This window comes from Anas platyrhynchos, chromosome 2 (genome assembly GCF_047663525.1).
Source record: "Anas platyrhynchos isolate ZD024472 breed Pekin duck chromosome 2, IASCAAS_PekinDuck_T2T, whole genome shotgun sequence".
Classification (NCBI taxonomy): Eukaryota; Metazoa; Chordata; class Aves; order Anseriformes; family Anatidae; genus Anas; species Anas platyrhynchos.
In genome coordinates, this window is record NC_092588.1 from 105,149,366 (window position 1) to 105,163,890 (window position 14,525).

The following is a 14,525-nucleotide window of genomic DNA, read 5'->3' on the forward strand; positions in this document are numbered from 1 at the left end:
AAGGGGTTGTTGGAGGAGGTGAATCTCTAGTAAGTGTCTCCTCTGACTTAGTCTTCTTTAACAAGATTATCTTTCTATTTGAAAAGCATCACTAGGATTTTTATTTAAATGTCCTACTATATTTGGGGATTGTTTCCTTGTGTTTATTAAAAAAAAATAATACTGTTTTTGTTTACAGTTCAGTGATAAAATACAAGTAGTAATTAGTAGGGAACATACTGTTTATCTGTAGCATGCTATGTGTTGAAAGTATTACCAGTTTTTTAGATTAAAAAAAAAAAAAAACAAAAAAACAAAAAAACAAACAAACAAACAAACAAAAAAAAAACAAAAAAAAAACACACTAAAATTAGTAGAAAAAAAAAAGCATTTTTTCCCCTCCAGTGTGAACTGACTACAGTTATTTTACTTTTGTCGTTTTTGTTAAATTCTCACTGTCAGTGTACTTTTCCCTCTTTGACAGAAAGCATTGCAAATGAAAATATGCAGACTTTTATACTCCTTACTCAAGAAAAAACACCAAATGAAATCGGTATGGAGTTCTGCCCAAATCAGAAGTCCAGAAAGAAGCCTCAGGTCTGATACCTGAAGGAGCTATTTACAGAACTGCTAATGAGTGCGCTGTGATGGAAAGTTATAGCAGAGCACACTGTGAATAACACCAAGGGTGAAAACTTGACATAAGGAGAACATACACAGATTAAAGAATAAAATAATAATAATAAAACCATTAAGCAACCAATAAGATTCATTTTAAAAAAATAATTAAATTAAAAAAAAAAAAAAAAACAAACAGTTTGCTAAACTACTGGTTCATAGATAATAATACCATACTTTAGTGTAACTTATCCAATAATACATATGGAGTATAACTTAGAGATGAGTAAAATAGGAGGACACTAAATCTGGTATATATTAATTACTATTTTTATTATTATTATTTTTAATAGAAAGAGATGGATGAAAATAGAGCTAGCAATGAACTGCAGAATTCTGCTGTAATTCTTGTCTTTGTTTTTGCTTACATCTTGTCTTTTCCTTTTAAAGATTCAAAGGGTTACACCAAGAAAAATGCTTGTCCTTACACACTTACAGCTGCAGTGAGTATCACAACTTCCCGTGATTTTATGGAACAGAATCAGAGACATATAATATTGTCACACACTGCCAGAATCCTGATGTTAGCCATTTGCAGAACTCCTAAAAGAGAGTGGAATGTCTAACGTGAAAACAAGGAGAATTAAAAATATTTTCTCCTGGGTGGAATTAATTTTAATGAGTATGATTTCACCTCTCAGGGATTTTTAAGGATGTATTGATTGACTAGATTACCTCCATGATAGAAACTGTTACCTGTTCTGCTATCTACTTGGGAAGATCTTCATTGTTGTATTGCATGGACAAGTACTAAGTCATTAGGTGAGGAGGGTTGAGTTAGCCTCTCCTCTTTTCTGTGTCCTGGTCTTGAATGAAAATTAGGTTTTGAAGATACCAGTGTGTTGAAATATCTGCCTTACTGAAAGGAAAGTAGGGAAAAAGTCACCAGCTGTTGCAGGATAGTGTGATATTTCTAGTTTCCAGACTGCAGTTTAAAGATAAGCTGTCTTCAGAGTTGGTTACTGCACAACTGCACTAATAGAGTATGAAGCTTCATCATACCCTCTTGCTTTCCATTCTCCACTGAAAAAGAATAAGGTCTATCTTACACATATAAAATGAAATGATGACAGGAGGCAGTGTGTGTGCTGTGTAGATCTTGCAAGGTGCTTTATGATTTCTCATTTTACTCTTAGCATTTTTTAATGAATATATATCACTGTTGTATACATCTCAGCAAAGTATGCAGAAACTGTTTTGAAGAAGCCTTGAAACCTTTCCTATGTTATTTTCATGCTGTTGCCATCCAGATGCTCATGAAGTAAAAATCCCCAAATTTCTCTGAGGTAACAGGGAGGATGCAGTGGGGAGCAGCAAGGCAGAAGCATGGCCAGATGGAGTGTGGTATTTGGAGAAGCTTGTAAGAAATGTGGCTTACTAGATACCATGAAAGAAACAGTCAATGAATTCCTCATTGCACCAACCGTCTTTCCTGAAATTTTTTCTATATAATAGTCTTTGGGTGGCTCTAATTTTAGATGAAGAATAGATAAATCAGAGTTGATGCAGTACAGACAGAGGAAATGAATGAGTTGTCACAAGCTGGAAAGATCCAGCTGACCTGCTATAAATCCATGCTGGCTGAAAAGCATGTTGCTTGCTCACTGGAAAGAATCATTAGTATTAATATAGAAGTTCAGTAGGTCACAGAAGTCTCATGCTATCCTGGAAGGCTTAGAATAGAAGAGAGAGGTAAAGGACTCAAATGGTCTTAATGCCTGTACTCTCTGCTCAGCAGAGGACTGGAGAAAACTCATCCCCATATTCTGCTGGTAAATTAGCCACTTTAACCCTTTTGTTTTCAGCTAAATCTCCTAATTATTGCATCAGCAGTCCTGTCTGACAAATGACTTAAGGTCAAGCCCTTAGTGTAATTCTCTTCTCATTTTATTTTATTTATTTATTTTTGTTTCCAATAGACTACACAATTAACTAGACTTCAGATAAAATTGTGAATAAAATAGTGTGAGTGTAAAAGGCTGGACAAAGGAAATGAAGTGAGCAAAGGTGCTGATTTTAGACCTGGACAGAAGCTAAGATACAAGTTTGTCCTTGAGTGATTAGTGTTATACCCTAAATATATCCTTGAATGTAATTGTTTGTCTCTTAAAGTTGGTTATTTTGTAAAGAAGCACAGAATGAAACATCTAAAACAGTAATTTATTTGGAGTATACTGTTTGGGTCGAGCACTGTTTCCTAAATGTGAAATTTGTAGGTGTTTTAAGTTTTTCGCTTATTGTCACTGGGGAAATTATATTTCAGCTCTAGAAACACTCTTGAGATAAATTCAAACTTGTAGCTCAAGTTGTATATCTGTAGAAGTGGTATGTATCAGAAATATCTGGTTCATTTGTTTTCCAGCAGAATGCATAAAAGGAAATCAAACTTTAAAATCATAAAAAAAAAAAAAAAGGAATAGTTATTATGATGCTCATGAAATCCATTCAAACAGTATTTCAGTAGCCGTATGGAAATCTAATCTATATTTCTTGGATTAGGAATGAGAGTGAGGATGCTAATATGCTGATTCCAAAAAAAACCTCAATAATTTGGAAAATAAACTTTCACTTATTTTTTCCCAAACTTTCCTCAAAATCTAGAAAGAACAATGAATATATTTCAAAGATCCATGAGAGGAGGAAAAAACTATGTTGAATCTCTACATTTAAGCCTGACCTTTCCTACCATTTTCTGCAGGACCTGTTCTGCCCATATCACTGCTTTTCTCTTGCTAGGCACATCTCTCTTTTTTTTTTGTGGTGGCATTAATAAGCTGTGCCCGCTAGAATGAGTCTGCAGAAATTTCTCTATAGATTTATGCAGAGTCCTTACTTTTACCGTCAGAGGGGGTGAGAAGGAAAAAAATAATAATATATCTCTGTCTTAGATGATAGATCATGTCATTCTGTTACAAGTAGGCTGCACTAACTATGGATAAAAGATGAAGATCTTTGCAATCCTTGCACAGAAAAAAATTAACCCAAGACAAAAAATCTAGTGATGTTAAACATTGACCTTCTTAATTCTAAATTTGCCATGAATCTGAAAAGCTCTAGTTCTATAAAAAATATTGCTTCTAAAGGTGATCTCCAGCCAATGCATCAAGCAGTGACTGCCTGAAATTGTGGGATGTGAGAAGAAGAAGAAAAAAAAAAGTACAGGGTTTAATACAGTAAAACAGAATAGACAGTGAAAAATAAATCATTATTAAATGGATAAGCTATGTGCACAAAATAAATTACAATAGACATTCTGAAATTCTGAGTAGACCTCTAATTCAAGACTGCTCCTAAGGTCCAGCGAAACAGAGACTTCTGCTCAGTCTGATCTAGATCCATACACTGCCCAACTCTCCATGAAGAAACGATTTCTACTTCCATTGACTCAAATAACCAAGTCAGCTTGCTTCTCAGGAAAAAGCTGAACAGATAAGTTTTGCAACGCAAGAGGTGATAAATCTGTACTTTAATCACCCTTTCCAGTCAATACTACATTTATTTCCATTGTGGCCTCTGGTTACAAATACAAGGATGTTCAACAGGAAGAGCTGGCTTGGATCTGGCCAATATCCAGAACTTTGAGGGCATTATATATCAAAACCAACCACATATCTTCCTTAAAAATGAACTAGAAGTGCAGTATAGCCAACAAAGCGTTGTTCATAGTTAACAAAACCTGAACCAGGCAACTGCTATCTGCAGCAGGTAAGTTTAGTTGGAAAACATAGCACTGTGTCAAATGTACTCCAGCAGTTTTATAGGTGGTTATTTGCTGTAATTATGTTCTTGTTTCAGACAGAGGTTCCAAGGTTCCTTCTTTATATCTGTGCCGTCAGGTGGTAAAAAAATGTGTTCTTCACTATGCAGGGTAAGGTGAAGTATTTGCCCTGTGATGTGAAACATCATATAAAAAATGAGAGTTTAATTAATCACTGTGTGACATTTCCATATTCCTGCAATATCTAAGTTAGACAAATCTTCAACAGTTCACTGCTTCCCCCTGACCTAATAAGAATGGAGATATGTATATCTCATACATATGAGCCTTTTCTCCTGGATGTATGTACTAACTAACCCAATCTGAGGTTGTAACAAGTGTGAAAATAATCTAAATCACATTGGGCCTTGTAGGGAATTACTCATTTTTTCTGTTTTTCCAACAGCAAACTGACAACCAGAAGAAAGCATGGCAACTCTTTCAGTTCCTAGGGCTGGGCAGCTAGGTACCACCTCTAATGCAGTGTAAGATATAAAATACCATTTATCCCTTGGGATACATGAGTTCAGAAGGAACTAGAGGACAAGTGAAAAGATAACAGCATCTGTTAAAAATACACGTGTGGCTGAAGTGAATTTATGCATCAAAATGAACAAAGAAATATATTTTAGTAACTTTCCAAACACACTGGAGACACTGCAAAACAAAGGAAGCTTTAGTTTTTACATTTCATTTCAGTTAAACATCTCTTCCTGTCTCCAGGATCTAGGCCAGCAAACCCAGTCCCTTTACTTTCTTCTTGAAGTGAGTTACAGGAATATAAATACTAGCTTGCTTTTTTTTTTTTTTTTTTCCCCATTCTGCAGAATTTAAGGGAATAATTCACAGTGTGAAACTACAGTGTTTCATGAGCACAAAATGACAATCACTGCCTCAAACGTGAAATATTTATTTTAAATCTGTAACACATGAACTCCAGCAATGATGATTCGTTCCCTTTTCCTGGTAAGGTCTATACAGTTTCAAAAGAACAATGCCATACTGAGTCTGGAAGGCTCAGACTACAACAAAATACTAAAATAATAGTGTAAAAACTATATTAATTTATCTCATGTATTGGAGATATTATTTAATGTTACTTTACTTTCCTGAAATAAAATATCATTAACCTTCATAGCTGTAACAAATTTTGAAGAAATCTGTCTGCTGTTGATCTTAAGGCTCTTTGGCTTAAATCAGGAACCAGAATTTGACACTACTGACACAAACCCAGCAATTAGAACTTCAACATATCTGTGATGGTAGGCTTTGGTTCTAGAAAGTATTCCTACAGTACCTTTGAAAAGCCATATGTTAATCATCTATGAAAATTTCCAGTTTTGATGTTTTCCTTACCCTGTTTCTTAGAAATGCTAAGACCAAAACCAACACAAACATTGTAATCCTTTCTCCAGTCTTTGATGACCATGGAGTCAGCCTCTTGATCTCCAAATTAGATGCAATGGTATTCTTTGCTGGCAATTTGCTAATTGTGATATATAGTAGTGGTGTTATAGGCAGTGCTGAATGTTTTTTCAAAACAACGTACAGATTCCCTACTCAAGTTCTTGATGAAGCACAGAGTGCAGTTCTGTGCAGGATGTTAATTAACTCCTGTCACAAGAGTAGCCCTCCACAACCACTGACTGATTTGTATTTCCAGACACGCAGAAGTGCTCACAGAAATGTGCTTTCCTGAAAATTTTCTTATGCACTGCACTTCTCCAAGTATTTCAGAGACTAGAAGGCAAAAATCATAAAATCAGCATGTTTATTCAGGCAGATAAGTATTCATTTCTCACAGGAAGAAGGACTCACCCCTCTTTGTATCTAATATATTTATATATTTATACCCAATATATTTATATATTTATATCTAATATATTTATTTGTGCATAGTTCTATTTTTTTTTGTCGATCGATTTTCTACATTTGCACGTATTTCAGTAGATGTGACTGTGGGCGGGAAACACGAGGCCGGCAGACAGCAAGCCGCAGCTCCAAGGCTTACCCTCAGCGCCCCGCGGGTGCGTGTGCTCGGCGCTGCGCAGGGCGCGGGCGGTCCCCCCCGCAGCTCCCCTGCCGCGGGTGCCCGGCGGGGGCCGTGCCCGGCTCCCCGGGCGAGCGGCGCGCAGGCGCCTCTCGCTCCCCAGCACCGGTGAGATGCTCTCGGACGTGCGAAGAGGATCGCCCTGCCTTTCCCTCCTGCCTTCTGCTTTCTCTCCGGCACCGCTGCCCCACTTTTCCTGCGTTTAGCCTGGTCTCCTGCCTGGGTTTCATTTTTAATCCGCCTTTTTTTTTTAATTTTATTATTATTTTTTTTCAGTGTTGCCCACCCCCGGGAGCCCGTTTAGCACCCACTCTCCGCAGCTCTCGCTCCTCCACGTAGCTGTATCTAAAGGGAGACCCGCCTGTTGATTATTCCACGCACCCTCTGCCCTTCCCCCCCTCTGCCACCCCTCCCCCCGCTTGATTTCAAACCTTTGGATGGTATTTTTGTGTCATTAGGAGATTAACATCCCTGGAACACCAGGGGAGGAAGGAGGAGGTGGAGGAGGAGGAGGGTGGAGGGGGAGAGAGAGAGAGACAGCAGGCAGGAAGGTTGTCATATTGACACGAGTGAGGCTCTCCTCCCGCCGTCCCAGCCACCCTCGGCTTCTCGGTGGCAGCGGAGGGGGGCGTTTGCAGGCGCCGCTGGTTGCGGACGGCGGCAGGCAGGCGGGCTGTGCCCGGTGCCCGGTGCCCGCGTCCGCGGAGCTGCGGCGGCAGGGGCCGCCTGCGGGCGTGCGGCCGCGGCTCCTGCTCGCGGCCCCCCTCTCTTTTATGAGCAGCGAGGCGGAGGAGCGGCAGCCGGGGACGCCAGGAGGAGCATTTTTCACGGGTGTTTATGAATGGCACTGATATGGAGGAAATACCGTTTCAGAAAGTCAAGACCAAGAGGAAGAAGTGCTGCCACTGCTGCTGCTCCCCGCCTGCTGCCGCGGCGGCGGGAGCGGGAGCCGGGCTGGGGGACCCCCCTCCCTTGCTGCTGCTGGATGCCATCGCCTGCGAGGACGAGTTCGACTGCAAGGAGCTGGAGGCTCTCTTCCAGAGCTATAACCTGAAGCTGGAGCAGACGTCTACACTCAAGGCGCTGGCCGTCCTCATCGTGCTCACCGCCAGCCTGGCCCTTGTGGAGCTGCTCTCCGGACCCAGCCTGACCATCTCCAAAGGCTCGCACCCCGTGCACTGCATCATCTTCCTCTCCCTCTTCATCGTCACCAATGTCAAGTACCTGCAGGTCACCCAGCTGCAGCAGATCGTCAAGCTCACCTTGCTCTTCAGCTTCACCTTCTCCTTCCTCTGCTGCCCCTTCTCACTCGGCGCCTATGGCATGGAGCCCCCCAGCGCCCCCGAGCAGGGCATGTGGCAGCTCATGCTGGTCACCTTCGTCTCCTACTCCCTGCTACCCGTCCGGACCCTGCTAGCTATCGTCTTCGGGCTGGTGGTGTCCGTCTCCCACCTCATCGTCACCGCCACCTCCGTCAGCACCAAGAGGCAGCGGCTCTGGAGGACGGTGAGAGAGGCCGGGCCGGGCCGGGCACTGCAGCACAGCCCAGCCGCGCGGTGCGTGCCCGGCGGGCGGGAGGGGAGGCGCGGAGCAGCGCGGTGCCCGCCGCGGTGCCCTCCCGGCACGGCCAGCCGGGGCGGCGGCAGCGCCCGGCGGTCACCGGGGAGCGCCCGGTGTGTCCCTGGCCGGGAAGGGGGGCGGGCGTACGCAGCCCGGCTTCGGCGGTGCTTGTAGTTCCCAAAAGTTTCCGGGAGACCGGGGGCTTAGGGTGACTCCCGGGGGAACAGGACTCTCGGCTTTGTCGGTCGAAGGAAAACGGGAGCGCTAAGGAAGGGGAGCCATCCAAGCGATTACACGCTGGGGCAGGTCCAGGGGCACCGCATGCACAGTCAGTGCAAATCCAGCACGTATAAGACCGCTTCATTCACAACGGATTTGGCATAGACAATAAGCTGCGTGTACTAACAACGCTTTGTGTTGATTCGTATTCTTGCTATCCGTCTCAGCCTTTGACCCTTAGTGCCCGTAGCCCATCTCAGGAGGGTTCTGCAGAAAAACTCAAAGGGGAAGCCCACCTCGTTGCTCTCCCAGGGAGCACGGCATTCCCTCTTCAGTTTTCCTATGGCATTTGCTGCCCCCTCTCCACAGGCATTACCTGGTATGCCGGTGAACTTCCTAGCAGTTCCTTTTCCTCTCTGCATTAATCCAGAAAAACCTCCCTCTGCAGCAAGCATCGTTGGAAACGTGCTGCTGCACTCCTCCCCCTCCCCCAAATAGCTATTTATAGCCCTGCAGGGCTTTCTCCGGCTCTCATGGCCTGATGGACCACACTGGCAGAAGGAGGAGGATGAGGGGATGAGTGTAAGGGGAACACTAGGGCTGGGAGTCAGGATTTGCTGCTTCAGGCTCCATTATATGGTGCCTGTGAACCACTGGGAAAGAGAAATATAGAATTTTTGTGTCCTCCCTGGTATCGCATTGATCATGTTTGCCCTCAGGAGAAGCACATAGGTTCTGGGGTCTAAACTGGTGTTAACTAACAATTTAATGAATAATTTAAGTACTTAGTACGTTGCTTCTGATGAATTCTGGCATTATTCTCCATGGCCTTGTAAAAACTGTGCTGCAATGCTAAGACACACACAGTTGGTGCAGGCATAAACATAAGCAGACTTGTACACCTTTGTGCCCAGAAGTGTAAATTTCTTCTCCCTTCTTACATGCACACATGCCCCATAGTGACATACATACGCATACTGGACATACATAAGGACAATTAAAAGACTCAGATACTGAGACATACAGGATTATTCATGGCTTCATGCTGCTGAGCTGGTGGACAAAATAAATTGTATATTTTGAAAGGGAAGAGAGAGATAAGCTGAGCTTTATGATTTACCCAGATAATCTGATGGTCTATTTTTAAATGCGTGATTTAGAGTTTCCACGAAAGGGAGAGCTGATGAAATGCCGAACACAAAAAGGAGCCTTCTCTAAAAGCATCCAGAAGGATACCAAAAATGTTAGAATATATCTCTCCAGGTAGGGCTGGAGATAGCTCTTTTTGCTAGAGTACCAATTAGATCTTGTGGGATTCCAGGCTATCCTGTCTGCCCTGACACAGAGACATATTTTACTTGATGCCAAGTAAAGCTCAGTGTGGCTGTTCCTAGAGGAACAATGTAAAGAAGCTGACAATAATGTCACTAAGATACCTGACCAAGGGCTTGAAGATGAACAATTTTAAGGAGAGGAAATCTGCTAAGTGTCTTTCTTCACACTAGTTTAATTCAGCTTTTCAACAGGCAAGTAGCTGGCTTAGAAATACATAGAATCATTTGACTAGCAGCTGATGTAACACATGTACATTTCTTCTTCAGCACCCTCTCCCTTCAGCCAAAGTAATTTCAGTAATTTGTGTGCAGTTCCCTGAACAACTATGCTTTGCTGATAACAGGAGGCAGAAACCTGCTCAGAGTCAAGGGAAATAACTGGTCTGTGAACTTCCATTGCACAGAAATGTATGTTGATATGTTGCATATTTGCAAGCAAAATGTCTTCTGATTTGAAGACTAACCCTGTGTGTAGAAGGGACTCTTCTCTTATATAAAAGTTGTTCCTTCTTTTCCAAAGCACAATTTTAAAATTGAGAAAAATAAAGTGTTGTAAAAGCCAGATCATCTGAATTTTATTTGCCCAGTCTGACAGTAGCCCAGTCTATTTTGTTAAGGGTGGAATGGATGCTGTCTCTCAGTCTGAATCTTCTTACCATCATTGTTTTTTATCATGAACATCCTGGTGCACAAAAACACTGCATGCAGTCAGCCTGTCAAGGAGACAGGATTGCTCTACGCAGAGCTGCATCAGTGTGGATCTCTGTGCTTTATCTCCCAGCCCCAAAACTTAAACGAAAGGGTGAATTTCAATTGTTAAATTGGAATGCACTGTATCCAAAAAGCAGAAGCACCAGCACCAGCCACTGAGACCAGTTTTCTCTTAAAGGAGTCAGAGAATAATAGAACATCCTGAGTTGGAAGGGACCCACGAGGTTCATCGAGTTCAACTCCTGGCACCACACAGGTCTACCCAAAATTCAGACCATATGACTAAGAACATAGTCCAAACCCTTCATAAACTCTGACAGGCTTGGTGCTGTGACTTAGAAGCTTTTGATTTTTGGATAGTTCAGGCAGGAAATGAATTTAAATGTCATTTAACCTGAGGTTTGAAAAATGCAGATCTAGTAATATCCACTGAAGTTTAACTGGCAAATTGTTAGCAAGACCAGGTGCTTCATGGTGTTTCAAGTTCAACCTATTAAAAAATGGACATACATTATGTTCTGAAGCGGGTTTTGGGGTGAACATCTTTTCTTCCATGCTCTATGAGGAAACTCTACACGCAAATCTTCGAATGCCAAAATCCTCACTGACTTCAGTAGTGCTGAATCAGACCCTGAGCGGGTCCCATGGCATGTGTAAAATTTGCATTCATATAAATGTACAAACACTTCAGCACATTAAAATCAATAGCTCAGCTCATTGCGGGAGTAGTTTGTTATGAGGTCTACACCATAAAGCACATTTACTTCAAGTGTGATAGTTTTCTGACAGCATAGTGTTGTCTCCTGATGGTCTGTGCAGATCACAGGCTCAATTCTTCTAGCTCTTGCCACCATTAGATATCATGTCACATCAGAGCTAAGACACGGGAATATGAAAAAGTGAGAGGAGAGGAGGAACACCAGTGTAGGAAGGCAAAGGAAGTTGGGGGGGAGGGGGCAACATGGCAGAACCGGAACTTCATCTTTCCAGTCAGTGGCTGGATTTTACCCAAATTGAAGATTCCAGTCTGCCAATCTGTACTTCTGATTTCCTAAAGGAAATGTAATAATGGATAACATATATATACATGCATATATATATATATATAAAAGTAGAATATTAATCACATATGAAGTATTACAGGCAACCTTGACCACATTCATGGCAAAAGGCATGCTGACTTCACAGCTGTTTTTGTATATCTGGTTTGACATTGTGATAAGGATTTAAATAGTGTATATGAATGACAGCATTTTGATTATGTTAGTTGGACTCTTTCACTTGCTTTGGAGTCATGGAACAAGATGTTCATGCCATATCTTTTCTTGAGGAAGAATGTGAGGAAGCATCCACAGCAGGCTGAACCTAGAGATGAAGGTTTAATGACTTCTCATCTCATTTTTTTTTTGGTTGATTTTTTTCCCCCTGCAGCTGGCAGATGTACATTAGGTGCCTCAGAGCAGTTACAGAAATAAAAAACCCTGCACCAAGAAGCTTAGTCCATTTTTTTGTTGTGATACAGAGAGTGGGTGTTAGAGAGATTAAGGGCAGATAGGGTGAGGAAGGCAGAGGCTGCTCACAGAAATTACTCAGCTGTGGCATGTGCACAGTTTCATGACTTACTGTTAAATAACTGCTTTTCATCACTCTAAATATTTTGTTCCTTCTTCTTTAAAAATAAAACGTATGGTTGTTTCCAGAAAATTCAGAAGCAAATTTTACCAACAGTGCCCTCACACATCACCATATTCATAAAAAAGCAAATCTTTTGAGAAAACCAAAGTTGCAACTTGAGTAATAAAGAGCAGAAGAAAGAAAAGTGCTATCATAAATTAGTGAAATTATATTGTTTCCAGCAGTGTGGAGAAATCAAAGTTATAGTATTTTTGTCTGTATTTAAAACTGGTTTCATGCTTTCATTTATCTACTTTTATGATTAGAGCTTTTACTGATTTCAGCAAGTAACAAATTCAGCAACAAATTAATAATGGGGAATGGGCAAACTATGAAAAGTGTGACATGAAGGAAACTGGTAGTGGTTATTTAAAATAATTAAAATACTGAAAATTTCATTTGGTATCTTAACTCTTTGCAGGTTGGTGTGATAGTAATGTGGAATATCATGAGGAATTATCATATCACTGTATAGTTAATCATTTTTGATAGTATCTAAAATGCAATTAAGGAACACATAACTTGACAGAACTGTTAATCTCCACACCTCTGTTTCTCACACAGAAGGCTGAGACTCGCAGCCTAATAAAAAGGGCTGCAAATCTAAGACAGCTCAGCTCTATTTCATTGTCTTTGTTATTCTGTGCAAAGCACAGGTTTTCTGCTGCATGCATAAAAAGTATTACTGAGGCACTGTATGAGTTCATTTTACGGTGCTTTCCAAATATTAGTATCAAGACTATCTCTAATTTTGCAAATATATCTATGCACTGGTAATCTGTTTAAATGCACTGTTTTCCTGTCTCTCCAAAGATTGGGACCACTGTTCTTAGAAACTGTTAAAAGGACTTAATCTGTTTTGTCAGTTTGTGAGTCTACACTCATGAAGCTTAGCTCTAAGTCTCCATTTGCAAAAGCTGTATTCTCCAGCACAATCATATACTGAAGAATTGAGCTTGGTTACTGTTAATAATGATTTTTCCTTCTCTTGGGAAAAAGGTATCATACCTAAGCTAGGGAGAAATTTTCATTCTCACAAAGTTTTTTACATGCCCCTGAAGTTGTCTTTTGAAGTTGACTTAGTGTCATTGATCCTCTGTAAATGTAATATTACCTAAAGTTCTCAAAGAAATTCGTATCATAGGAAAATCTCATGTGCTGTCCTGCTTTTTTGTTTGTTTGTTTTTTTCCCTTGTGTATGATAGTTGCTGCCATTCCACTTGTAAAAAAATTAGAGTTACAAAAAAAAATTAGAGATACAACTACTTTGTACAAGACAATTGTAAACCCTTTTTTTATAGGGTTTTGAATTAAAAAACAAACAAACAACAACAACAACAACAACAAAACACCATCTGAACCTGATATATAATGCACTACAGTGTTACAGTAAACTTACCGTAGGACTGTTCCTAAATGAAATTACTTTATTGAATGATTACAAACCTAGAAACATACATGGATTTTTTTGTTGTTGTTTTGTTATTGCAGCTAAGGGGTTCAAGAGCAAAGCTGAAGCTGTATGAGGGAAAGGCCTTTTCTTCTTTAGAGTCATAGTTCAAATGTAGGTAGTAAAGGTTCAAGTTTCTTTACCATTTGAAAGCATTTTGATGGCTTAACAAAGCGATTGTTTACAATAGTCAGGTTTCTGAGGTGTAACCACAAAGTTTTTTTTATATAGCATCACTGTTGGTAACATGTAACTCAGTAGCAAATTTAAAAGTTTTTCTTGTAGTTGGAAGGCAAATACAAGTGCTGTATTGATTAAGATTGCTTATAAGGTAATGTGTATGACTTTTGTGGAATTATAATGAAAGTTTGTAGGGCTTATGCATCAATGGTATTAAGATGTATAACAATAGAATGGGAGGAAAACCTGCATCCACAGTATGACAGAGTTTGCTGCCATATTTGAATTTTAACATGATGGGTAAGTACTGTGATTCTTACTGTGGCAAAAATCACACTGAGCTAAATCAGTCCCAAGGGAGAAAAAAGGACTTTGACTTGTTGGCAAAAGACAGCAGTGCTACATATAAGTAGACAATGGCTATAGTATAATTTCATTCTGTGGTGTATTGCAATGAATGCAAAGTATTTTGAGGGTCTTTCTTTCTTTAGTAAAAGGGGGTAAGTCTTCTGGAAACTGCTGTGTTTGGTGGTTTAAAAGCTGACATAGAGCAACCTATCTTGGAGTAACTTAAGAAGAGAAAGCCCTAGTGGTCAGCTTATTCCTCCCTTTAATATCTGGAGATCTCACAGCTGTTTTCAGAATTGGTTAAACTGTCTTGTTATGGAAAGTTTCTTGGGATCAGTGTAGATGTCAAGGTCAATCTGTGGCTTTGGCATATTGCTGTAGGTGTTGTTTGGTATTATCAGAGTTTAAACTGAGCAGTTTTTGAGTCTACTTCTTTTGAAGACTTTCATGTGGCAAAGGAATACCATATGAAAAATAATCTCTAGTTAACTTCATCTAATTCATTAATTTAATCTAAATCATTAATCTATTCTTCATCTTCATTCAGAAGATACAGTGCTTCATGTCAATGCATCATCTCTTCAA

At 40.6% G+C, this 14,525-nt stretch overlaps 1 protein-coding gene across 1 annotated transcript in view; it reads left to right on the top strand.

Moving 5' to 3' along the window:
• The first annotated feature begins 7,008 nt into the window (after positions 1-7,008).
• ADCY1 (adenylate cyclase 1) overlaps positions 7,009-14,525 on the top strand; it is a 163,668-nt gene continuing 156,151 nt past the window's right edge. Inside the window, exon 1 of the mRNA XM_021268899.4 lies at positions 7,009-7,970. Within this exon, the coding sequence (XP_021124574.2) occupies positions 7,302-7,970 (669 nt within the window). The 5' untranslated portion in view covers positions 7,009-7,301. The remainder of the gene's footprint in view (positions 7,971-14,525) is intronic.